Genomic DNA, 27,082 nt, shown 5'->3' on the forward strand with positions numbered 1-27,082 from the left:
AACTTTAGGGACTGGTATTGACAAATGATCAATGCCATGTTGTAACTAGTAGTGTGTCAAGGTCAGTTGTTGTCTCCCTGTTCTAGCACAACTTAGTTAATGCAGCTGTGTAGTCCAGATCTTTTCATGCGCAACCCTTGAATTTATGGGGAAACTAATGAGGTCTTGAAATTGAAGCATACTGAACGTTTTTGTTGATGCACCTTCTCCTTGAAATCTGCAGGTGCAGTGAATTTAAGGGGCGAGTAGCTTTGGTCTGAAAAAGACTGTAGTGCGCTTTCCAGAAAAACAAAGCAGGTTTATTAAAAACACTGATAATCAGTTTAATACAGCAATAAACAACATGGAAACACATTGATGTCAAAATTCCACATGTGAACAATCTTAGAAAAATCGTCATCGTTTGCACTCATTTATAAGCAATCACTTCTTGATAAAGTGTCAGAAATGTACACTTAGCATTTAATCCTATTTCTGATTTTATACTCATTAGCCTATTTCTTACAACTGTATATTTTTTTAAACACAGCCTTCCCACAGAAGAGACAGGCTTCTGAGTTATGATCACAATTATCACAAAGCCAGGTTATGCTGTAAAAAGCCCCATTACTGGGCTACTGCCAAAGGATGCCCCAGTGCTGCAGGAGTCAATGCGTGTATCCGACATTCTCTCTGAACGTTGCTGATGCAGAGTAATGGTCAGGAGTCCTGTGTTTTGGTCTTTGGAAAAAGGTGTAAAACTGAGCACATTTGTATGAAACATAATCATAGATTGTGTTCTCACTCTAGATACAGTTCCCAAACTGGTCATATTAAATAGTGACGTATATATACTCAATTTGTTAAAATTGATCGAAATCAAATCAAACTTTCATTGCATCCTGTATTAATGAAAAACGTGAGATGCTGCATCTTCAAAAGTAAAATGGAAAAACTTTTTTTAATCGCATGTAAATGGACGTCATGCTTTTAGTGACACTGAGTTTAATCCAGTTCTTTCAGGCATTGGTGTAGGTATGATAAATGTGACTGGAAGCAAAGTAGCATTATTAGATTGAAAGCTTCAACCCTGAGTGGAGATCAAAGAAAGGTATATACACCTGTAATAAATCCACTTCTAGAAGCTTGTTTACATTACTGGAATCAGAGTCTTAATCAACTCACTATCTAAAGCAGCTAAAAGAATTTGAAGAAACCAAAAATATCCTATTTCGGTGAGTGGTTGTTTCACGATGGAGCATTAGTATTCAATGGAACTTTGCTTCTTGAAACCTCAAACTGAATTGTGGGTACCTGCTGATTCAAACTAAGAGAAGTCATGAATTCTGCCCACTCGTTCTGCACAGTGTGCTTCAATGACTCTACCAGATTAAAGACAATTGCTTGTGCTGTTTACTGTTGACATGCAGAAACTTCTGCCCACTCATTCATTTTAAGGAGTAAGAAAAGAACAGTTCTCTTTTCCCTTCGTCAGCATCATCTCTCCTCCTGCCTTCCTCCAAATGAAAACATAGTGAGCAAAAATCAAGTATGCAAGAATGTTACAGTGAACAATACAGAAATCAGGGTAAGACTTGCTTCAATAAGACTGCCAGAAGAAAACTTTATTCGACCTTCAACTGCTGGGTAAACTCTCTTCATTCTCTGGAGGTAACGGGAAACAACCTCAATGTCAGGTTCACCTAAACAAACAAACAGACAAAATAGTGTTCTCTGCAGCAGCCTCTCTCTCAACCAAAATTTAAGAACCTGTCTAAAATTGCAGTTTTAGCTCAAGTCTTAAAGCAAAGTGGTTTCTATGGTTTGCTATGCTGAATCGGTACACATCAAGACAGTGTAGGAGTGTGGAGTGTTGTTTCTTGTGCACGGATAAAACATCTGTGGTGGTTTGTAGCCAGAATTTTTGGTAGCAACTCGTATTTTACCAAAAAAAGAATTCTCTTAGCATTGCCTGGTGCTTTTTTTGTTTTGCATCTGTTACAATGGTAACTTCCCATCAGATTTAGGTAGATTGAGATAGCCTCCCACCTGTTTGGGGTAGAGTGCTATAGATCTGGCAAAGCTATCGCTTACACCTTTTCAAATTTAACTTTACTTTTTTTTTAGGAAGAATTTCTAGTCTGTGCGCTGCTGCGTGCACACAAAGTATGATGTGGATTTTCTACAGTGGAAGACCCTCTTCAGTCACTGCTGCCAACCATGTCATGAGCCCCTTCTGATCCAAGCTCTTGCAATCCTCAAGTGCAACACCTCCATCTTAAAAGTAATTACAGTTTTGCCCCTCTGCTATACTGGAAGACTTTACCAGAACCTTTCAAGTTGTTCCCTTTCATTACTCCTAATGATTTCTCTCTATGTGAATTTATTTCTGCATACACAGGTATTTACTGAAAACTACAGCCCCACCAAATTTACAAGCTATAGGCTGAATTTGATTTAAAACACCAATCCTACCTGTGAGAATCAATTTTAAATTGAAACACCCTGTAGAACCAAAGTCTGTAACGAAGGTCTAAAAGGAAAATTTTAAAAGCGCAACATATGAAATTAAAATTCTGCAAAATGTAGATGTGCTCCTAGAAGATACTTTTTTTTTTTAATACAGCACTACATCCTTTTTGTGTTTTCAGAAATAATGAATTTTAATCTCAAAAATTTTTTTAAGTTTCCCTTTGTCCTAAAAGATGTACATGTCCATGGTATGAATGCTGAATTTCTAACGGTTTGCATGCAACTTTAGAGGACCTTAAGACAGCATTGTAAAACACTTCCTTTCTACCTATCTAGAGTGGTGTCTGTCGGCACCCTGCGTGCTGCTGCCTGCAGAACTCACGTGAGCCCCACTGCTTTCAGAGGGGCAGGCTAATTCCTGCAGAGCAAGTCGGCATCTTTCCCCTCGCCCTCTGTGTTGCTTGCCTGAGCTGCATGTCCTTCAGTACTAGAGGTGACGATTCTGTCTTTGCAAATACTTCTATACAGTAGAAATTTAAGGTCTAAAGAAAATAGCACCTTTCTTTATGAGGCATTGTTTAGTAATGAGTACAAGTGCAAGGCAGTACACGTAATATGTACTCTCTATAGTGTGTTTTTTGCTTTTTTTCTGGTTTATCATGATCTCAGAACTGCTTTCTAAGCAGTGCTGAATTGATAAGGCTCAGTTTCTCTTTGAAACTTTTGTGATATAACTGAGAAAGAATATAGTTGCTGGCTACAACCAAAACTAGCAACCCAGAGCAGTCAGATTAGAAGCAAATTTAATCTATCCAGTAAAAGCAAAAAGCCTGACAGACTTCTACTATAGAAAGGTCTTTTAACTTTTGGGAATTGTTTGTCTGCTACCCTGTTGGTGCCCATACTTACCTTTACTGTATCCCAGATTTTTGTCTTTCAGCATATGATAGCCATCTCCTCCAAATAACATATAGGACGGAAGAGTCACATTGTATATTTCATCCATTTGGAGTGGGACGTAGGCTGGGACTCGGCAGGCTGTGCAAAGCACTTCTAAGCTAACGACTCTGCTTCCTGGGGCTCTAGAGAGATCATAGACCACGTGGATGCCTACAAAAATACACGTTTGAATGCCACTTTATGCAGTGCCTATTGACCATACAGGGCTGGAAGCAGCATCCTCCATCATCTTCAGCTGATTCTTTACATTAGCTTCTGTGACTGAGAGGTTGTATCGTTCTGAATTATACTAGTTAATGCCCTGTTTTCCTTGCGCACTACTCAACTTTTATGCAAGAAAATTCATGAGATGAGAGAATTGCTGAAGCACTGTCCCACCTCAGTTACTTATCTGATCGTCTGTTCTCGTCACTACTCCACAGAAGGAAATTACTAGTCATGGGATTAGGATACTGCAAGATAAAAATACCTGCCCTTATTTCTGTAGTCATACGCTTTCTCATTCCCCTGGCTTGTTGGCTGACATGACTTCTTTTAAAGCCAGCCAGGCCCCCTAACTTAGCAGCTATTATGGATAATGAGTACTGTCCTGAAAAAAGAAAGCCAGGCCAGGGCTGAAAGTTGCGGTTTCTACTCACTGTAGGAGGAGTAATGTTCCTAGTTGTGAGCCTTCCTCAGTCCACGCCTGGGGAGATCTAGGCCCCCAGAACAGCATTGCCAAGAACTTGCTGATCAGGAAGCCACTAAAGCTCGTCCAAACCACAGAGGCTCTTCCAACCCTGGTGCTTTTCCTGCTCTGGATCTTCTGCCCTGAACCCTTTCCAGAGCTACTAGTTATCTTCTTTTTCTGTGAGAAGGCAGCGAGCAGAGGGGTTGCTGCTGCTTTACCTTAGTGGTACCTAAGAACGTGGTAACTTACTGGTGAAAGTGCAAGACATGGGTTGTGTCCTTGGCATGTGGGGGTTCTAGATCACATGGCGGGGGTGGTGCCCCCATCACTAGGCTACGTGGGGGGAGAGGCATGGAGGGGGGAAAATCCGTCAGCCCCTGCCCTTGAAGTTTAGCTTTTCTGCTAAATAAACAATAAAATCTGCGCTGCATCACAGAGACCAGGAATAAACATGACTGTAGCCTAGTACACATCTGGATAAATACATGGGGAGCTGCAATTCAAGAAATGCGTATGTTTTTAATATTAACTGTTCATCCCTAAAATATTTAGAAATTCACTGGAGCAATTCCACTTGGACTAACTCTAAAACTGTCAGCAATCATTAGACAATAGCACAAAATGATTTTGACAAACTGAAATTTGGCAATAACTGGCAGAGTCATCCAGTCTGGGGTTTCAGGTAGGCCGCCAGTAAAGAACTGAAAACCAGAGTTTGTTGTAGCTATTACTGTGTTACAGCTATACTCAGTTACATCTTCCTGTAGTTAATTGAAATGTTAAACTGCTGCCACTACAGGTTACTGAACCAACTGGGAATCCTGTCTCTGCTGAAGGGAACAGCGATGGCCTGTGTGCTGCAGCGGCTCAATTAAACATACGCAGGATAAGCAGCTGGCACACGTGAGGCACAGGGCTAGGATGTATGGCCAATTTGATTTCCATTCTTAAAGAGGCTTCTAGGTGTAATACAAACAAGGCCAACCGAAGGGATGGCTGGTTTGGAAAACTGAGAAGAGAAAGGAAGAAAATGTACCTCCAACCTGCAGCAGCTCTCCGCTTCCTTGTCCATATCTGTGCACACTGTGCTCAAAAGCTTCTTTCAGAGTGGAGCCTTTTACCCTTACCAAATCAAACCGACCTCCAAATGGCAAAACAGACAGCAAATCTTCCACAGTAATGCTACCTGGGGGAATGAGACTTTATTTACTACTTTTTTTTTTAAGTTTACAAAATTATTTTAGGATCGTTTAACAGTATGTTTTTGACAAGGAACGTGGCAAATAATACAATTTAAGAAAATGAGGGCCAGTAGAGGTGAGAATCACATATATTGTCCCAATCAAAGAACCTGTGTCTTTATCATCCAGCAAGTATCAAGACCAATAAATCTTGAGTTTGATGTAACTGATGTAGTGCTATTCAAATAACTCTACTAAAAGAGATTACAAACACAAACCTAAGATGAAGAAACACAGCTGTTCTTACTACGTCAGGCAATTTTTCCAATTCCTTAAGATTTACTCACGTAGTCCTACAGAAAGATTTAGCTAAACTGAAAAAGGTGTTTGTTTTCAGGTTTCATTTATGTCATATCAGGAAAACAAAAACTGTAAAACCTTAGCATTCAGAAAAACCCAGAATTTACTTATTCTACAGCAGAATACAGAAGGCTCCCAGCAACCATACCAGATCACCCTCTATAGTAGGAGGTGAAGAATATCTACTCTCTTTGTTCCAAGGCAGCAAGGAGAGAGGGAAATTATAAAAAGTATTGTATACAAACAATGCTAGTAACTTCTGTTAACGTCAGCCTGAGTGCAGTTGTGCTCTAATGACGGATAACCATTTGAGAAAGTTTGAAATCACTTCCAAACACTGTGCAAATCCCATCAAAACAAGCCCATAGCTAACACTGTGTTCAGGCTTGCGTGATAACTTGATTCTTCCTTCTCGATAAAGTTGTCATTCAGCTTGTAATTTTACATACCGTTAGTGCTCTGTTCATCAATGGGTGACCGTATCCCACCTCCATTCAGGATGCACATTGAAACGTGGTTCCATGACTTTTTATCCGGACGTCTGACATTTTCATAAAGCTACCAAAGGAGAATGTTTAAACTGATTTTTAATCTTCACTTAGTCTAGGCTCTGGAAATTTACACCCAATACGATCTGACACTGAAAAGAGACAGAAAGGTTTTATATCTGTCCTGGTTTTGGCTGGGGTAGAGTTAATTTTCTTCCTAGCAGCTGGTACAGTGTGTTTTGGATTTAGTGTGAGAATAATGTTGATAACACTCTGATGTTTTAGTTGTTGCTAAGTAGCGCTTATCTTAAGCAAGGACTTTTCAGTTTCCCATGCTCTGCCAGCAAGCAGGTGTGCAAGAAGCTGGGAGGGAGCATAGCCGGGGCAGCTGACCCGAACTAGCCAAAGGGGTATTCCATACCATGGAACGTCATGCCCAGTATATAAACTGGGGGGAGTTGGCCGGGAGGGGCAGATTGCTGCTTGGGCATCAGTCAGCGGGTGGTGAGCGATTGCATTGTGCGTCACTTGTCTTTTCTTGGGTGTTATTTCTCTCTTTTTTCTGTTATATTCCTTTTCATTACTATTATTATTATATTTTTATTATTATTAGTTAGTATTATATTTTATTTTACTTTAGTTATTAAACTGCTCTTATCTCAACCCACGAGTTTTACTTTTTTTTCCCGATCCTCTTCCCCATCCCACTGGGAGGGGGGAGGGGGGAGCGGCTGCGTGGTGCTTAGTTGCTGGCTGGGGTTAAACCACAACAATTTCTTTGACATTACCTTCAGCCCCACTGTAAAATACTTAATTATTAAAAAAACGGAAGGCAAAACACATTAAAATAAGTATTTTGCTTCTTTAAACTTTTAACAAGAAAAATATTTGCCTTTTTCTGTAATGGACTCTTGGACTCTCCCATAGTCTGTGTGTATATGACATGACCAGGGCAGGCCAGCTGAACAAAGGATGACTTTTTGATTCCGACGACTGTGATAAAGACAAAGGATTTGAGCATATTTGGAGAATCAGGAAGTGAAGAGGACCTTAAATATAGCTGTACATTAAAAACATGTAGGGGAATGTATAAATTAATCTAGCTCTTGTTGTACGTTGCAGGGAATTAAGATTTTTCAGCTTCTCTGAGACTGGTTTTTAATATTTGGAATGATCTTGGCAAACCAGAAAGATGTAGAAGAGCGGAGGAACAGGAAACAGGCATACTAGATCAGACCCAAAAGTCTACTCTGCACAGCATCATGTATCCAACAGTGGCAAGACTCTGACAAAATGCAAGGACAAGATAATATTTGCTTGCAGCATCCTAAGCAGTAATGAAAATGGAGACCAGGGATTTACTCAGTTGCATAAGGATGATAAGCCTACAGTGTTAATCCTCAGAAATAACTGAGTAGAACAGGAAAAGGCTGAGAAAAGAAACAAGGATAATGGAAGGGATGGACTGGTTTCCGTACAGGAATGACTATGGTTATGACTCTTCCGTCTCACAAAGAGAGAAATACAGGAATGACATGACAGAAGTCTATAAAATCACGAAGGGCATGTGGAGGCTGGGTAGGAATCAGTGTGTTTTCTCATTTCAAGAATGATAAAAAACTAAGATTCAGAGAGGGGTGACAAGGATCGTCAAAGACACAGAAAAGCTTCTGAACATAGAGTGATGATGTAGGCTCGGACTGTCTGACCTGGTAAAGAGACAATGGAAGGGAAGTATTTGAGAAGCCTATAAAATCATGAGTGGTGTGAAGAGGGTGGACAGGGACCAAGTGTTCCAGTGCAAGGACTACTCCTTGGCCTTCACCAGGCATCCAGCCAGTGGGCAGCAGGCTGCACACAGACAAAAGACCAAGGTCTCTGCAGGATGTGCAGGTCAGTGGTGGAATGCCCTGCCACCAGCTGTTGTGAAGGCTGAAGGCAGTCACAGGGAGATGGGGCAAGTTCAGGGAAGAGAAGTTCCAGTGGGAGCTACTAAATACCAAGACACCACTTCTGGCTTGGGAAGTCCCTGAGCTGCAAGCTGGTGGGAGACGGGGACAGATTTGAGTGCGGCATCTCCACAGGCTTGTCCGGGAATACGCTCTTCCCTCACCATCCTCACTCGGTCACTCTTGGAGACAAGACCTTGGGATGGTCGGTCCTGTCCTCTGTTCCAGTTTGGCCACTTCTCTGCTGCACGCTTATGCTAAGTGTTTGCGGCCTCTGACTTGCATGTGTGTAAACGCTTTGTGGCTCCAGCTTAGTGATCAGAGTTATTCCCTGAGGCCAGATCCATGAGATATTCTTAAGTTCCTAACAACTCCTAATCAGTGAATGGATTGCAACTCTCCAGTCCTGAGCACAGGCAGTTTAAAACAAGAGCTCACACAGTGCCGTTAGCAATTTCACAGCCTTTTCACGTTTGAGTTCCTTTAAAGTCCTTTGTAAAATGCCACCTGGGTCTGTCAAACTTTTGTTTGGAGACTTTGGGCTACTGTTGGAGAAGCATCACTGAACTAAATGGACCTCTGTTTTGACCTAGGACAGCCGTTCAATCAATCATCTTCTACATTTCTCAATCTCTACATTTCCCAGGACAACTCTAAATATTAAAGCCCATGGAAGAGGCAGGTCTGTTTTTCACCTTCATACCCCTGAATGCATGGCAGCAGACAGGAAAGCAAGTGTAGAACTGGTAAGGCAAAGAACATGAAGGGTAATCCATGTATCTACTGATGACTGCAGATGGTTGTCTAGAGACATCGATTTAACTAAAGTAGAATTTGACCTCCCAAGACAAAATCTATAGCAAGAAAATCTACAGACTTCTGAAAGGTTATAGAGTTTTACTTTCTTTAAGCTTGAAAAGTGCCAAAGCATTTGATCACATTTTTTAAATCAAAATATAAAAAAGTCTAGCAGGAAGAAAAAGCAAGGAGCCGCAATTTTAGTAGAACTGTATGCAGAATTCCCAAATCTTAATCTAATTTGGAAATTAGCCCATGAACTAAGAATTATTTTAAGGATTACAATAAAAGCAATCACATGGACTGGATAAATAACTTTGGGGACATATCTAAATGAAAACTCATGATTATTAATTGGCTCCTGACTCTGTAGCAATGCTGCGGGATATTTATGGCAATGCTCATTTTCTGGAAACAGTCACGTTAGTGAATGTTTTTCCCTGGAGCACCTAAAGGAAAAGGTGCCGCTGTGGGAGAGTAAAACAATCAATCAAAACCAGCTAGTTTAAAAACTGGAAGTGACTTCTCGTAAAGAGACCTTCTGGTGTTACGTGCCTGTTAAAGCCCAGCGATACCTGTCAGGACGCAGCAGGGGCCGGTGGCTCCCTCTGGGCTGGGGTGCTGGGGGCTTTTACCTCTTCTGCGCCCGGCTGTGTGTATGGCCTTTCCCCCTCCTTTGCTTCAGCTGGCACCTTTTGGGCTCTTCAGGGGGACAATTTGTATCAGTAACTTGGCAGAAAACTACCCACATTTTTTTTTTTTCTGGGCTACTGCATTAAAAAAAGTGACAGCAGAGCCCAGTGAGTGAAGACAGGGCAGAAGGTAAGTGCCGTGAGCAGGGGGCTGGTAGCAGGGCGGGAGAGGGGCAGGGGAGCCGAGCTCTCCTCCTTGCTTGAGGAATGGGCTCTGAGATCAGACTGATGTGTCTCAAAACTGCAGCCTCAGAGCCAGCTGTGAACAAGCCGTTCTCTATATGAGGATATACACAAAGAACAAACTGCTCCTTCCTCTATACAGCAAGATTCATTATAGCCTTGCTTCTGCCAGATCTTTCTAGGGACATGCTAGATGTTATGGTGTTGGAAAGCAGCACAGAGCCCGTGCACTGATAGTTTGGAGCCTGGGAGCATTTAATCTGATAGCTCTGGAGTAACACTTAGATGCAGTTGCCACCTGTGGTGGCAATGTCTTACCACAGCATCACAAAGCAAATTTCCCATGTTACATTCTTGGAAACGGCACGCTTGGCTTGTACCGTTCAGGTAAACACTAGTTTTTCCAACCTCTTTAGAATAATTCCCCAGGTTTGTCCTCCATTTTTCCACTTCTTCTTTTATGTGCTCATCTATAAAGTAGTATAAAAGTGTAAAATAAGCATCACACGTATCTCATATTAGTGACACTTCAGTGAATACAAAGGTTAGGAAAAAAACCCTGCTTTTCATGATTCTAAAATGTTAACACTTTCCCTAAAGGCTCTTCAAGCAACACGACAACTACGCTCACTTCAAACAAAGCCTGGAAAGGGAGCAGGCAGGACAGGACAATCAAGTGAACAAGCTACTCCTGTGCCACAGCAAGGTTATCTCCTCTATAACACTTAAAAATATTTTTGCCCAGTCCTGTTCTAACCTCTGACCGATGGGGTTTCTAGCACCTACCTTGACAGGTGAGAGAATTTTTAATATACAAGTGAGCTTGGTCTTTATTTGACATCATATCTTTTTTTTTTTCCCCTTCTATTTATAGCTTCCTCCCCTTTAACGTAGTGCTGAAAGGAATACTAGCTCAAATACCAATGTCAAGGAATAAACCTGTTATAGAAATTAATTCTCTATGCACATCTGTCTGCCAGGTGCAAATCCTTTCAGAAAAAAAACATACAAAGATACTTGTATATACAGACAGATAATGTCACAACTGTTTTTTATGAGCTATTAGTTTTAAGCAATTTGCCACGTAACTGTCAGCAACATCAACATTTATAAAATGAGAGCACCTATGTACCTGAATTTTTACTTTTACTGACATCAGAGAGAGAATGTAAAGTCTCTTTACATCATCTCATTACATAAAGAGATCATTGAGAATAACATAGTAAATAAAAATATCTATGAACAAATAATTTTTAAAGGATTTATTTTATAAATACTCTGGTAGAACCTGGAAAGTCTGATAAAAGCTCAGAGCTTCATACAGCAAACACTGGACAAGAAACAAAGACTAGAGAACCAGCCCCGGGTAATTACAGAGGTAATGCAGGTAACACAGCTCGGACAGAGTTACCAACAGAAAGCAACAGAGAGACTCTCCTCCTCCCAGTTCTTTAAATGTTTCAAAGCTGAAACATTGAACACACTCAGCATTGAAAACAAGAAGCCGTAGGGTTTGTGTGTTATATTTGCACATTGCCAGAATATTCCAATTTTTTTCCGGAACATTTCCACTTTCCTATATTGCCCTAAACTCTGTTCTGAAGAACCTGGCCTCTGGCAAAACAGCGTAAATTAGTCCTCATAATCTTTTAAATCATAATTACAAGGCTAGCTAAAATGGGCTCCGCTAAATGGTAAGGTAGTGTATCACCTGAGTTCCTACAAAAGGACTTTCAGTGATTTTAAATAGACAAAAACATACACTGAACTTGTGCATATTCAAAGGCCACTGTTCAGAAACAGAAATAGAGGCAAACGGGTACAGCTGTAACACAGCCTGGACCCTACACAGAAGAGAACTGCAAGCTCAAGAAGAAAGCTCAATTCTTCTTCGACATTATACTGTGTATTTAACATAATAACACTTGGATTGTAGTAGAGTGCTGCAGGCAAATTCCAATGTCTAGTCCACATACCTTCAGGAACACTGCTGTCCAGCAGAATGGGGTTTCCAACTGCTTCAACTACATTTCCTTTCTGGTCAAATGTAACATTTAAGTAACCAAGGTATTTTCCATAAGCATAAGCTTGTACAACTGGCACCTTCCTCCCATCATCTGAGTCAACCATGAACGGATACGGGCCAGCTGGCTGTTCAGTAGAGGGTGGGGTGCCTGCATGGAACAAGCATGTAGGGTCTTCAGCTCATGTGACCTTCAAGGAATTATTAGAATGACATTTCAAATGTTTCTCAGCCTTAAAAAAACCAAACAGGATATTAAGCAGAAACAACAAGGAATGTATTGGATGACAAGCACACATTTGATATTGTTCAGTTATGTTATTTCATAAGAGACAATGTTGTTTTCAGGACATGAGGTCTAATAACTGCCACAGTGTTTTTTAAGTTGTGACAGCACACTCCTCCATGACATCATGTCACAATAGCAACAAAGGAACTTTTCATTCCAATTATTTCAATCCAAACGTCTCAGTAATGCACACATACCAGCCTCTGGCTGAAAAGTTTATTGTTAAGCCATCACACTACATTATTCTGCATCAGATAGAAAATGAGGAAGTTAGTAAAACATACATGGGACTTCTTGATATGAAAAAGTCTAATATATTTTTGTTGATAATATGCAGTCAGAATACCTACAAGCAGTTCCGTGAATTTGTGCACACACCCAACTGATTTTTTTTACTATACCAAACTTGGCCTCCAAGATTTCAGACAGGCTGCAAACCTCTGCAAAAGCAAACTTCATTAGCATTAGAGTTATGTGGTCATGGATTTAAAACTCTCATCAACCTGCAAAGTATGAAGGGTAATTAGATGTAGGACTTGGAAACAGATAGATTAAAGCAAGGCATTTACAGAGAAAAGAGATCTCGGCTCAATCGGCACAGGCTACCACAGGATTTAGAAACCACAGAGGGGAGGAAAGCAGCAAAGAAGACTACACAGCACAGCTTTTGTCTCAAGGGTACCAGCCTTCTCCCTGTCTCCTTGACAGTATTATCTGAGTAGTATCACTCCCCCCTGTTACTCCCGTCAGTATTTCTACCCCACTGTCAGCAAAGACCAAGGTCGGGCAGCCCTGAGAGGCGTCCTGTGCTGGGTGGCAGGCCCCACTGCAGAGCCCCCCCAAAGCCTGCCGCTCGCTCCTGTCCCAAAGCCGGCGGCATTTCCCATCCATGTGTCGGCAAGAGCTGGGGTGCCGGCGGGGCGGGGGCACGGGGGAGCGGGTGCAGAGGACGTGGATCCAGAGGAAATCAGGCTCTTCACTTCCACTGCACACAGACCAACTGGTTTCCTTCCATTTACAGTTGTTTACCTAATATGAAATCCTGGGATAAGCAGCATGACAAATGTTCCTCCTAGAACTCCAATATGATTCGTATTTATCTCTAATCCCTCCTCTTCTCCAGGGAGAACGGCTGTAACAAATTACAAGCTGAACCAAATTTACCAGAGAACTAGTTTTTCTACTTTCAGCCTGGCAACAGAGTTGGTTTCTTGGTGGTGCCTCTTCACTATTCGGTATTTATTTTGGGAAGAATTTAAGAAATCCTGTAGCTAATGAGAACTCTGCAGGATTTATGCACGCAGAAGTGGCTTTGGGTTTTTTGGAACTGAAAAAGGAATCGGTTTTGATCTCTTGCCCTTGTGTAGTCCTCGAATGAACTGAGCATTAGCAAGAGAAAGTTATGCTTTCTGGTCATCATTTTAGTTTACATTAGCTGCGCGTGGTTAAGTTCTTGTCCAGAGCCTTATTCATTTCTTGCTTTCAAAGAAATACTTTCTGATACTGATACTTCATGCAGGATTAATTATCACTACGACATTATTCCATTGTAAGATAGATGTGTTCCTTCTGAAATGAAAAGACTTTTCAGTGCATCTTATCCCCAAAGAAAACAGCACTAGAATTCACGCACACATCTCAGTCAAAGTGTGAGATGCTGTTTCATTACAAACGCACAAATTCATACTGGGTAACTGAAGAACCTGTAACACTTTTCCTGTTTTCTTACCTTGTTTTAGCCAACACACTACGTTCTCAGAACATCCTTTCTGATGAAAACCAGAAATTAAAATACTCTAACCTAAAGCTACCATTACTATTTGAATCAGTTCTACAAACCCAAAGCACACCTGAACAAGTCAAGACAACATTTGCCACATAATCTGTGGATAAACCAGAGATTTGCAAATGTCTTAGAGACAAATAGGTTGGACTAGTCCAAGATTAGGCCCTTATAATAAGATATCTCTATGGAGGTGTCTGGATGGGCAGTATGTCTCTCAACTCCCATGACAGCCCGAGATTCAGCTGACCAGCTGGTACATCTCCACTTAGACTGAGCTGAAACATTCTCCCAAATTCTGCTGCCAGTTATTGATTACATCTCTTGATTTAAATGAGAGCTTAGAGCCTTAATGTACACATAGACAGACACACACAGACACTTAAAATTAGATGTTTTACTCTGCAGTCAAATCACCTCCACAGATGTGGCTATTTCATCGTGAATGTTGGCTGACAGCTTTGACTCAGAAGGGAATGGTTCACAAATGCACTCAGGGTGCTCCTGGACGGATTAGCAAGTGCTTCTCAGCACTTGGAGTAAAAATTATAGACTCAGACCACATTCTGTCAAAAAACATATTTTGACTAAGTAAGTAGATACATATTTTTTGGTGTATCGCCCCCAGATATTTCTTCTTATTTTTTATTTTTCTCACCTCTCCAGTGTTAATAAAAAAGTAAGACAGACTTGTTTTATCAAAACAGTACAGCCCTTGGAAAAGGGACCAGAACCCACTCCCAGCTGAGGTCTTTAAACTGAAGGCTGCAGAGTCCCTTCCTGTGTGCTCTCTCTGGCCTTGTGAATCTTGAACAGCTTCAAATGGGGAGAGGTGGAACAGCTTGACCTAGTCTAGTCTGACAGTGGGGTACTCTCTGGGATGACAAGAGGTGTGCATGTGAACTCCTACAGATCTAGCCAGGATATGAACTCAGATATCTCCCTTGAGCACTTCAGATCATTACTCCAAATTGTGAACAGTGGCCACTACACCCAATAAGGCATTTTGACTACTATGGCTACCACTTCGAGGCACAAACTCTCTACAGGCATTGAACAACAAGCCTGCGCAAAAGAATCTGGATTTCACTGTGTAAACCCACGATGAATGCACACTTTGAATACTGCATGCGTCCTTGGTTTTCCCACCTCAAAAATAATTCAATAAAACTGCTGAAAAATGCCACCAGTGGGCAGCAGGCTGCACACAGACAAAAGACCAAGGTCTCTGCAGGACACGCAGGTCAGTGGTGGAATGCCCTGCCACCAGCTGTTGTGAAGGCTGAAGGCAGTCACAGGGAGATGGGGCAAGTTCAGGGAAGAGAAGTTCCAGTGGGAGCTACTAAATACCAAGACACCACTTCTGGCTTGGGAAGTCCGAGCTGCAAGCTGGTGGGAGACGGGGATAGTTTGAGTGCGGCATCTCCACAGGCTTGTCCGGGAATACGCTCTTCCCTCACCATCCTCACTCGGTCACTCTTGGAGACAAGACCTTGGGATGGTCGGTCCTGTCCTCTGTTCCAGTTTGGCCACTTCTCTGCAGCACCCCTATGCTAAGTGTTTGCGCCTCTGACTTGCATGTGTGTAAATGCTTTGTGGCTCCAGCTTAGTGATCAGAGTTATTCCCTGAGGCCAAATTCAAGAGATATTCCGAACTGTTTAATGTATACCTGTAGCATGCAATTGTTTCTCTTTAACAAGTGGGGTAGTAAAAGGTGAGAGTCCGGATGAGAAAAAAAAGGCATGAGAAAGTGAGAGGAGATGAGTAGGGAAAGGAGAGGATGAAATGGATAGTGCAAAACCTTTAAGCAGTTAAGTTCCTAGGGTACATAGTGCTATCCCTGTGACTGGGGCACAAGGGAAATTTCGCTGAAGATTACAAAAAGTTCCTGTTATAGTCTCAACCAGTTAATGAAGTTTCTGCTAAATTTAATGAGCTATCTTTGATGGTTTAAAAAAACCCAGCCTTTCTTTTACTTGTGTCCTCACACACTGGCACAGGGAAGGCAGCAGCACTGGAGAAGCTGCTGATGGCAGGTTTTGCCTAAAGTAGCATTGCTGTGGAAGAAATCAGATCAACAATGTTTATCTCTTGAATGATGTCTACCTCTAGGGAAAAGAAGAATAAAGTCAGAGATTAAAAGAGGGACTGAAAAAGACAGAGGAAACTTGGGAAAAGTTTCTTAATGGCAGGGCTAATGGAGACCTATGAATACAGAATCAGATTCTATGGAAAATCAACATCGGTATCCCTTTTGAAGTCTTATATGATTGATTTTTTTGGTTAAGTCACATACAAGTTTAAATGTAAACATCTTATTTACTCTTCATATGTGTGAGCTTGAAATAGGTAGAATATGTTTGGCAGTAGTTTACCAGTATTACTACCTTTGTTCCTCTGTCGTGCTTTGTATAGGCCACCTTGAACATCCACAGCATTGAGGAACCTTTCAGTGAGTTAGGGCACTTCTGGCTCACAGACTGTTTTAAATTAGTATATTCCATGGAAGTTATGGATAGGTAGCAGCTATGAATCTGGCCCAGTACAGCCAGCAGTAATCTACATTTGTGAAAGTTCTCTGAGTTTAAAGAGAAACAGTTTCAGCTTTGCTTTAGAAGCAACATTTTAGTAAGAAGTAAAATACCTGTATAGAGAAATGTGTTTGTATGTCCTCCAATTACAACATCCACTCCTTTCACTTTTTGGGCAATATTTTTGTCCACAGTAAAACCAGAATGTCCTAGTGCAATTATTTTGTTCACTCCCATAGCAGTAAGTTCATTCACTTGTACTTGCAATGCTTCAATTTCATCTTCAAAGATTATATCATCCCCTTAAAAAAAAAAGAACAAACATGAACGTATTTACAAAGTACCTTAACTACTCGTTTAAAAAAAAAAGTAGTTGATATCAGATACTATTTTGTATAATTAATGGAACTTTGAATGTCAGTGGCTTTCAAATGCCCTTAGTTGGTTCAAGCTCCTGATCTGATCTGATATTCTCCAGTCTCCCAGGAGCACCTGCGTGCTTAGACTAATATAACATTCCTGCACTGAGCTGTATGTACTTGCCTATAATAAACAAGTTTGTAACTCTATAAAAAAAATTCCAGTGACACCAATTGTGCGATCAAAAACTGAATGGCTTGTATTATTTAACTAGAGAAAGGAAACTAAATACGTCAGTAAGTGTTTGAGTATAAACACTTGTATTGTACTATAAAGCTTTTTTCCTTCCCAAATTATATTTCTTTGAGATCTTCTATCTTCCCCGAGTTAAATCTCTCTCTTTTTACTCCACACTCATCTTGTTCTTTCCCCCTCGCCCCCACTGAGGCTTTAAACAGCAGCTTCTTCAAAGTCCTGCACTAAACTCTGAATTGCCTCACCTAACATGAACCACTCTCAGTAAGACCAATACAGCACAGCACACAATTGAGTTACCATCCTGAAACGAGAACATAAAGAACGGAAAGTCTGGAAAGGAGAAACCTTTTCTGGACCACAATGTTGGGAAACTCACAATCTTTCTGCAAGGTTTCTGTGCCCGCTGAAATTATTCTAACATGACAAACGGTTACAAAAGTACGAGGCAAACATGCACTTTTACCCTGGGCACAGTGTTTTGGGTTGCGCAAAAGGACTTCCTATGTAAGAGGCTAATCTCTTTGACAAAGTTGTAAGAATAGAGTTTAATAACAGTGTCAACAAACTGTAATCCTAAACTTTCTGGTGAAGACAACCGAGTAACATTTCTACCAATTCCCCCTCTACCTAATTCCTCTCCTTCCTGCAGAGCTTTTTGATTAAACCATTTTGAAATATGCCTTTAAAGTCAAAAGATTTACATTATTTCATAACAAAGGGAGGAGTGAAACGAATTCACAATCCAGTGCAACATGTCTCAGGAAATGAAGCAGAATATGCTACAATGGAAGAGATAAAAGAGGGTTACATAAATTGGTTCACCACCACACCCATTGAATAGTTCTGTTACTGCCAGAGGGAATCTCTGTACTGCACATTGCACAGTGAATTGTGCAGTGCATCCCCACATTTTCTTCCTGTGGACCTCTTCTTAGAATCAAAGAGTCCTAAGTTAATTGAGGTTGGAAGGGACCTCCAGGGGCCATCTAGTCCAAAACCCACTCAAAGCAGGAACTCAAAGCCAGCTGAGGATGCTCAGGGTCTTGTCTGAGCAAGCTGAAATTCCACAACCTCTCTGGGCAACCTGTTTCATGGCTTAACCGCTCTTACCGTGACAAATTTTTTCCTTATGTACCACCATAATTTCCTGTGGTACTACTTGAGCCCATTGTTTCTTGTCCTTTCTCTGTGCCCCTCTGGGAAGAGTCTGTCCCTGTCTTCTCTATAAACCCCCTTAAGACAGCGGAAGACTGCACTTAGTTCCCCCTTAGCCTTCCTTCTCCAGTCTGAAGGAAGCTACTGGCTTCAGCCTCTCTTTGTACATCCTTGTGCCTGACAGAAGCTGGGCCTGATGCAGAGCTACTGGCAGAAGGGGAAGTTTGAGAAATGCTCCTTGAGCGTAGGCCCTTCACGTGCTCATCTCACCACCCATGGACCAGCTACAACAGCCATGCACATCACGGTATGGGGACCAGTTCTGTAAAGAGAGCTGAGCGCTCTAAACGAAGAGCAAGAGCAAGCCGCTGACTAGCTGTGCTAGCAGGCAGCTGCCTGCAGGCTAACTTCTCCCATGGCATGCAGCCAGGTGGCCCATGATAACCAAGCTCTCCCCATCAGCACCAGCTCTGTTACCCCTCTACGCCACTGCCGCCTACAATGCGCCACACACTGAAGACATACTATTATTAATCTTCAACTCATATTAAAACAAACCAACCTACTTTCATAATGAGGGGAAAAACAAGGCCTGTCCCACGCCAGGAAGTCCATCTCTCTCCCAGGACTGTCACACAGGCAGGGCACAGGCAGCCACCGGCGCTGGGGCGGGCAGTGGCACTGCCAACTCACCCGCCCAGCGACCGACTGCCTGCTGCCCACCTCGCCCTCAGAAAGGGACTCCTGCTTGGGGGCTGCAGGGGCTTCTTGCACCCCCTCTCCGTGACCTAGCCGTGGCATCTCACCCAGCTTCGTATCCTAGTCATCTCAGCACTTAATCTAATTGAGCTGAAATGGGCCAGCAGGTTCAAAAGTTATACAGCAGGGGACTGTAAGAGCAATTACATAGCGCTCATTTCTCTAAGAAACCAGGCAAAAAGCAATATACTGCTTAGCACTCAACTCCGCATTTTTCAAAAAAATCTGAATTGAAATAAAGTGCTTATTTAAGAGTTAGTTATTGCTCGTGTCAGTATTTCACTTCTCTTTCAAGGCATTAAACTGATGTGACATCCTCTTCTCTTTTTAGATGGGGTAGAGTTTCAGGTAAAACATCCAAACTGTGCTATAAATGAACAAGGAAAAAGAACTGGCTGCATGTTAAAAATATTATGCAAGCTAGCCACAATAAAGTGGAATAAATGGAATTTAAGATTCCATTTCAGAAAACTCTGCCAAGTTGATAGTTTTAGTAAATATTTTGCTGCCTGTAGGGTTACAGAGTAAGCAGCTTTGGGTTTCCAGCTTATACGAAAAGACAGTGGACAAAATGAGACATATTATTTCACAGCACCGAATGTGTATGTAGCATCTCTCAGGACAGATAAAGACATTAACTATTTTGTGGGGTTTACAACATCATTGCAGAACTAAAGTAAGTAAAAGTGAGCTGGTACCATCAAATACTAGAAAGATGGTCTGGGGATTATCAGTACAAAGCAAATACATAGACTACTCTGTCTAAGTGCCAAGTTATGAACAACTCTTGCAGGACATGGAAAAACTGGCTGGGCATTCAGCTGAGATAGCTGTATACAGCAAAACAGAGGAGAACTTTAGAAAAACTGCCAATTGGCTGTAATCTATAAATGGTGCTAAGGGTTCCCCATGCCAACAGTTTCCAAACAGTAACATTAACAGTACCTTCGGCAGAGATTAATTGTTCCTTCACAATGGAAACATTGAGATTTAAGGGCTTTATACTCTGTTCAAGTATGTTGATAGCTATTTTAAGCAGACTATGAAAAGTACAAGTTGTAATTTCATAATTGTGTGGAAGTTATTGAGATTTAACAATAGAAGAAATCAAAAGATTTCCACGGAAAGTAGTCATGTAGGAATTCACATGTTTCAGCATTTTCAAGCTTCCTATTTGCCTTGAGAATGCCCTAAGAGTGCACAGCATGCCAAAGCAATTGCTGCAGAGTCTGAGAAAACTGAATCATCTGGAAGAAGTGTGCAGAGATAAGCAAGGTGCTCAATTTAAAATTCACAATGTATCTTATTCATTGAGTTAAGGAATTAGGTTGATAATTATTGTGCCACCGACCCACCTCTGCATGATTTTATCAGTCTGAAGGATTGCTAGGTCATGGGTGATATATAGTCACTGAGTTACATTAACATACCCTGAATTCACATTTTCAAAGCTTCCAAATGTTCCTCCACACACTAAGAAGGCAAAGCAGAAAATTATAAAAACTCTGATCACTGTAAATGTTGCTGTTTGTTAGAATTTGCCCTGCTTGTTGCTCATTTACACTGTGGGATGTATTTAGCTTAGGGCTGCTTCAGCTCCATCTATGGAGCTAACAAGCCTTCCCTTTTAACACTGTTTTTTCTAGTTGTGGTCTCTGTTATAATGTCTCAGCACACTGAGGCATTCAATGTGATGTCTAGATGTTATTGGAAATGTATTTAAATGCTTCAGAGAATCATTCCACCACTATCTGGATTTTCTAGTATATTTATTTGCAAGAAAGTTAATTTGATGACCTCATCACACCAACACAGTTGTTCGGAAGAAGAGCTGAGATCTATTTTATTAATCCTTAATGAAGAACAATATTGGCTGTCTGTCCATTTTTCAAACTTAGTGTGATGTCAGATGATATCTACCCTCATGCCCTCAAGCACAGGTGAAATTCTATTGCCTACACAAAATACAGATCAATTTCCTTTTTTGTTGGGGAAAAACAAGAAAGGACTCCAAAAACACATCACTGTAAAATAGAAGTGAGATACAGAAGTCTATTCTGACTTCAGACGTCCACTTCCTGATAGTTTAAACATACAGCATAGGAATTAAAAAGCACAGAAGGAACAGTTTTATATTCTAATACTTCCTCAAAGTATTGAATATTCCTTTTGTCAAGAAAGCTACGCATTACTTCTTTATTACTAAGCAATGGAAAGAGAAGTAATAATATAAAGTCCTTTTTCAATGTGCAAAATGATTTAAACCAGTGCTTAGGGCATCCCTACTGCAAAAATCAGGGAAGAAAGTCTGATTTTGTCAGAGGGGGGGCTGAGCTTTGAGCAGCCACTGACTCAGATCTCCTACAGCTGATTTAAATGCGTTTCTCATTCCAGTAGACCATTTTATTTTACTAAAAAAAACCCCTCAACAAACAAAACCCCTTACATGTTGGAAAAAATAGTCAGAAATTGAGAAGACTTTTTCCTCATCAATTCTAATTTTACTCATGAATGAAGTAATTGTGGTAAAAGCTGAATGGGTGTTCCTTCTGTAGTCTAATTTCTGGAAATATTTGAGATGCTAAAAACATCTTGGGCAACTTCTGCTTCAAAAACACATATGAAGCTCTCTTTGCTTTTACTAGGGCTTGAGCATGGAGGCATCCAAGAGCAAAATTTCAACACACAGAGAAATGTCTTGGTTTGAACACGTTTCACTCTAGAGACAAGCTGTATTCATGTTTTAACATTTGTTTAAATGCATAAATAACAATAAAATATAAAAGAATATAAATTTAAAAACCCAAACAACAATAAAAACCCCAAAGGCCCCCCAGCTCTCCTGCAATCTCACTGACCTTCTTATATTCTTAGATAATTCAGTGATGCTAAATAATTCAGGCCTGTATGAAAATGGCTTTTAATGTTAACAAGCCTTCTCCAGTTTAAAAATCAGACAGTTACAAAGTTGAATAATACAAGTAAATACTGATAAAACAACAAAATTCTCACTTTTCAGCTGAAAACATTCATCTTTGGATTCAAACAAGTGAGCAAGTAATAAAACAGTAACAAAGGATAGAAACTTATATACTAAAGAAAATATACCTGGTTGTGAAAGAAAAGAAGTTTCCTTTGTAGTGTAGCCAACAATTCCTACTGATTCTGAGTCAAAATGTACTATTTTAAAAGGACTAACATATTTCATCATTTCGTTCGCTAATGGGGTTTTCCCCTTAATGTTTGCACTCAGGATTGTAAAATTAGCGTTTTTAAGAAGAGGATCCAATAATCCGCTCACACCTTCATCAAACTCATGGTTCCCCAAAGCCTGTGAAAAGCCAGAAGAAAATATAAGACCCTACCTCCAATATTCAGTCTAAATACTTTCATGAATGATATACAAGGTATGTTTGAGAAAACAAAGTCTATGTTCTAGGGAAGAAAACCCTATCTTGTCTAAAACAGCACATTCCTGTTTCTCATGAACGCAGAAATGTTTTTTTTTTTTAGGTTTAGGTTTTTGCTTTTCAGACTTTCTTATATCAATAGAGATGTGAAAGTCAAAATCTAAAACCTATCTAAATAAGTGTTTGTAATCATATACCAGATTAAAACTCACTGGTTTTTCATCCTGTAACTGCAAGAAAGAGATTAACAATAACCACAAAGGAAAACATGCATTTTGTGTATGGAAAATACATTGTTTAAAAAAATACTGAAGAAAATGTTAAATGCCAATGACAATATTTGTTATCTTTAAATAAAACATGCATTTTAAGAGCTTGTGCTTGGACTACAGTCTTTTAAACATACTTAATTCACATTTAGTAAGAGTTCTTGCGTGCTTTAACATGTAACAAGAAAATATCATCTTCTAGCCACCATCAATATCATTACCTAGTGGAAGCTCTAATGTTTATCAACTAGGGAGAATCTCCATAGACAATCCATAGTAGGTGTGCGCACACACATGCAGGTGTGCGCGCATAACACTGTGAAGTGCTAAGACTATCACACAAAACGAGCAGTCCAGTTCATTTATTAGCAGGGTAATACCAACAAGATGAGAACATTTAGTTATTCTAGGTTGGCTAAGCAGACAAAAATGGACTTACCTTAAAGCACCATGGAACTTTTTCCTACCCACCCCTTTTTCATGCTCAGTCTAAGTTGCCACATCCCTGTGCCTGCAAGTTTGGCGATAGCCAGCCAAACCTCCATAGGCGGCAACTTTGCAGAAGCACAATATACACAAGAACCTTGCAGCATATTTAGGTGTTAGTGAAGGAAAAGATATTTCTATAGAAACGTGGTAATAGCGTAACTTGGTACGTGGTAACTTGGTACCAGTTTTCAGGCGGCAACTGGAGCAAAGCGTGAAAGGGGTGCTAAAGCCAATGGGTCAACTCTTCCAGGCAAAAGTGTGCTCATTATTTAATTCTGAAGATTAAGTGGAGAAAGTCGCATTCATCATCTAAAGAGACTTATATACCTCTCTGCTCTACTTAGATAAACAACCCCTATGTGTTTGTTCCAACTTTCATTCCCCAAACAGATTATATTAACCTTGATCACATTCCAACCCAAGCAAGACCCTGAAGCCACTACAGGCATGGAAGCTCAGTATTTCAATCAACTGATTGGCAGTGTCTTTCTTTTAGGGGAGACAAAGACTCCTGACTCCTCTGATCCCCACAGGCAGGTAGTCAATGGCCCTGTGGAAAAATCAGGATATCGACAGTAACTTGCATTGGCAACCAACTGCTCCCGCTGACGCTAGTGAGAACACTACTCACACCCCAGGGAAGAAGCCAAATTGTTTGCATGCTGCTGCAGCACTTTTCCAAAAGAACCAAGAACTATCTGTAAGAAAATCCTGACTTGGGAAGACACAATGCACTCCAACTATATTCCATTTCTAAACATATTCTAACTGCAATCTAATTTGCTGTAAAAAAAAAAAAAAAAGAATAACACTCTAAGGAAACTCATTTTGATGCTGACTGATGTTCTGAAAAGACGCCCATGGACTGGTAGAGCATCTCAGAATGGTAACAAGCTATTTCCTTTTGGCTGATGCATACGCCTTCTGTTCCTCCTAAATATGCAATTAACCCCCCCCAAAAAAGGCTGCAAATGAAATAAGAATTTGAATGGGATGTAACTGCCATTAGCTTGTTGTGAAAAATACCCCAACCAACCACTCAGGAAACCTTGTTTCTCTTGGCTTTGTATCTTGCATTTGGATTATTTCATGTCCATTAGGATACAAGCTTTGATCAAAACTTTTCCCATGGTGTGGGTGGTTATAAAGTCTCTTGTTCATGAGAAATCACTGGTGGCTAATAATACAGTTTTATTTTTGATGCAGCTCCTCCTCTGGGGAGGAGGATGCGGACCATTTTGGGTTCCTCTACTCTACCTAACTACCCTTACACCCAGACCTTCTAGGACTCTGTACCTGTGCAATATCCCTTCACCAAATCTGAATCCATTGGCCAACATAAGTGTAAGTAAATCACAAGGGGGAATAAACAGAAACATTCAGGCACACAGCATGTGATCATATAATCCTCCTTTTCACAAAAAAACAGGCTAAAAATATTTCCAAATCAGGATACAAATTAACAGAAGCATTCAACTTCAAAGTAAAACTAGAAGACTTCTATCACCTCTCCAATTACTGCCTTTGCGGTACTTAATTTGGATTTTGGTGTTAATTACACCAAAAAGCAAGGCTAGTGCCAAGAAAATTTGAAAGGCAATACCTAGCTAAACAGAAGAAAATAGGCTTGAGGTGATAATGGGCATAAATGAGAAAAAGGCAAACCTAAAAAAGGAAATTTGTCCCATTTGTGGAACAAACCTCTAACGCTGCCGGGCTGCCCTAAATCCTCCTATGGCTCCTGCTCCCATCCTGTAACAATTCCTATGACTCATGTTCCCTCCTTCATCCTGTTTGTAATCCTATTCCTGTATCTCACTTCTAACCGTTTCAGTAATCCCCACCTCTTCTGTTAGGGATGTGACTTCCCAAATTCTGCTTAAAGAAACACTAGCTCACCCTTCTGCAGTGTGGCTCTCACCTTGCTCCCTGTGCCCCCCCCCGGCCACCATCCCGACTGCATGGTCCCCATGGTCCACGGACAGAAGAATCAAAAAGGATGCTGCAGCGCTGCCCAACATTTGGCATCTGTCCTCAGGCTCTCTGGTAGCAGAGAAAGGTGCTGAAGTCTCTGAGCTTCTCAGTCTATCCCATCCCCTTCTATCCACTGACAATATTAAAATTATAATATGCAGCACCTCCACAGAGAGCAAGTGGTTGACTACTTCACCTAGGGCATTAGCATCCAATATAAGCTTCTGGCTATCCAGTATGGTGTGGAATTATTTTTTAATCTTATTCTGATGAAAAAGTTCAAGGGATCTCCTAATCAGTCAGCAGTTGCTTCCTACATAACATGTCTAAAACTGAGCACTATGTCCAACACTGCTGATTTTGCCTGAAAGAATTTCTTCTTGTGATATGATCAGGAACTGTACAAGCTCCCAGCCTGCCCATGAACCAGTCAAACCAGCAAACGCAAGGCTGAGAAATGACAGCCAGCTTTGGGAAGAACGGTAGGAAAAACCACCTCGAGCTATTTCTGCACTGCAGAATCCCAAAGCGCTCCCCAGCTCTCAGCAAGGATGAGTCCTGAATGCATGCACTCCTCCTCGTCACCATCGGGAGGAAAAACCCTGTCAATGTTAGTTTTACAATTAGGAAACCGTTCATCAGGCCATGTGAACAGGGAGCAGTATCCTTCACAGAACTGTCTGGCTGGTATGGTGTGTTTAGCCTAGGAGAGCGTACTGGGGCATCCCTTTCCCTTCCGTAGCTGCTCTGAGGCAGAGGGAAGAAATGGGCGAAGCTGTTTTTACCTGGGAAAGGAAAGAGCAGTCCTTTCCAGAGAAAGCAAAAAAGATGAAGACAGAGGATGTGATAGGCTAAGAAGATTTTCCCCTCAAGCTGTCAATAAATATGCAGTCACTCTTAAATGGCAGTCACTCTTAAACACATCTTTAATCTCCCTCCTCCTTTCTGGGCTTGTATGCAAGCAAAATAAGCCACGAGAATTCTTTATATATTAATAGGCTATTGCCCTGAGACAAAAGATTTAAGGACATGGAGTGACAGCACCCAAACTCAGTCTCAAATTCTTCTACCTTCCTCTCAGCACTTGGACAACCAAAAAAGACAGAGTAAAGGTGCGGGACTGGCACCGTCTCAGAGAGCTACCTCGGAGATGCGCTGTTATAGTCCCTGGGCCACTCGCACACAGCCCCTTACACCCCGTCATGACCACAGTTCTGGTGGGACTGGACACGGCCGAGGTGGGACTGATGAAAACTAAAAATCCTCACCCTTCGAAACAGCACTGCGAACATGTGCCATCTGTGCCCTCCCGCAGGACCGAAGCCGGCAGGGCAGGCTGCGAGCCTCGGCCAGGGTTAACCCCTCCCTGGCAGGCCAGGCTCCTCGCCCGGATTTCGCTGGGCTCGCTTCCATGCCTCTGCCGACCCCTCTCCAAGAGAGCCCGTCCAGCCCCCTCGCCCGCCCCAAGCCCCTGCCTCTCCCAAGGGGAGCTCTTCCACTGCATCACTGTCTTTTCCTCTGTGTAGCCTTGGCATCAGCTCCCGGTTTCTGGCTGCCCGTGGGGCGGCTGCCAGCTCACGACTTCATTCGGCCGGGTGCCTGTCACCTAGCACGTCGCTTCTCTTCTCCTCGCTTACCTCCCGGCCGCCTTCGACCACGACTTTAGCGTGACCTACAGCCTTCTCTGATGCGACGCTACGCACTCAAGGAGGCGGCAATGCAAAAAACGGCAGCAGGGGAGGAAAGGGAGGAACAGACCCAGCACCCAAGGGGGGGAAGCCCCCCACCGCGCCGCTCGCCGCCCGCCCCGGCGCGCTTTACCATGGCATCGTAGCGCAGGAGGTTCATGAAGTGGACCGCCTCCCGGCCCTTGAAGCGGGAGAACCACACCGTGCCCTGGTACTGGTCCCCGGCGTCCAGCAGCAGCACGTTGCGGTGCGCGGCCCGCTCCGCCGCCACCCGCGCCGCCCTCCGCGCCACGCCGCCGAAGCAGCCCGCCGCCGCCGCCGCCTCCGCGCCCGCGCACCTCCGCATCCCCGCGCCCTCCGC

At 41.9% G+C, this 27,082-nt stretch overlaps 1 protein-coding gene across 1 annotated transcript; it reads right to left on the reverse strand.

The window, feature by feature from the left end:
• Nucleotides 1–287: 287 nt before the first annotated feature.
• On the reverse strand, nucleotides 288–27,082 carry NT5E (5'-nucleotidase ecto). The gene is made up of 9 exons (XM_050893929.1): nucleotides 26,855–27,082; nucleotides 22,000–22,222; nucleotides 16,473–16,661; nucleotides 11,709–11,906; nucleotides 10,051–10,202; nucleotides 6,072–6,180; nucleotides 5,118–5,267; nucleotides 3,361–3,561; nucleotides 288–1,682 (listed from the first exon to the last, which is right to left on the reverse strand). Exons 1-9 carry the CDS (start codon nucleotides 27,065–27,067, stop codon nucleotides 1,525–1,527), a joined length of 1,593 nt encoding a protein of 530 aa, XP_050749886.1. The 5' UTR covers nucleotides 27,068–27,082; the 3' UTR covers nucleotides 288–1,524.

The sequence above is a fragment of the Gymnogyps californianus genome, chromosome 3 (assembly GCF_018139145.2).
Source record: "Gymnogyps californianus isolate 813 chromosome 3, ASM1813914v2, whole genome shotgun sequence".
NCBI classification, from domain to species: Eukaryota; Metazoa; Chordata; class Aves; order Accipitriformes; family Cathartidae; genus Gymnogyps; species Gymnogyps californianus.

What these genes read in the sequence shown, in the direction of transcription:
- NT5E (XM_050893929.1), bottom strand. Translation starts at nt 27,067, where the DNA reads ATGCGGAGGTGCGCGGGCGCGGAGGCGGCGGCGGCGGCGGGCTGCTTC. An exon ending in GGACAGCAGTGTTCCTGAAG is followed by an intron (nt 10,203 to 11,708) that starts GTATGTGGACTA and finishes ACTACTTTATAG; the next exon opens with ATGAGCACATAAAAGAAGAA. An exon ending in ATTTGCTTTGTGATGCTGTG is followed by an intron (nt 6,181 to 10,050) that starts GTAAGACATTGC and finishes CTCCTTTGGTAG; the next exon opens with CTTTATGAAAATGTCAGACG.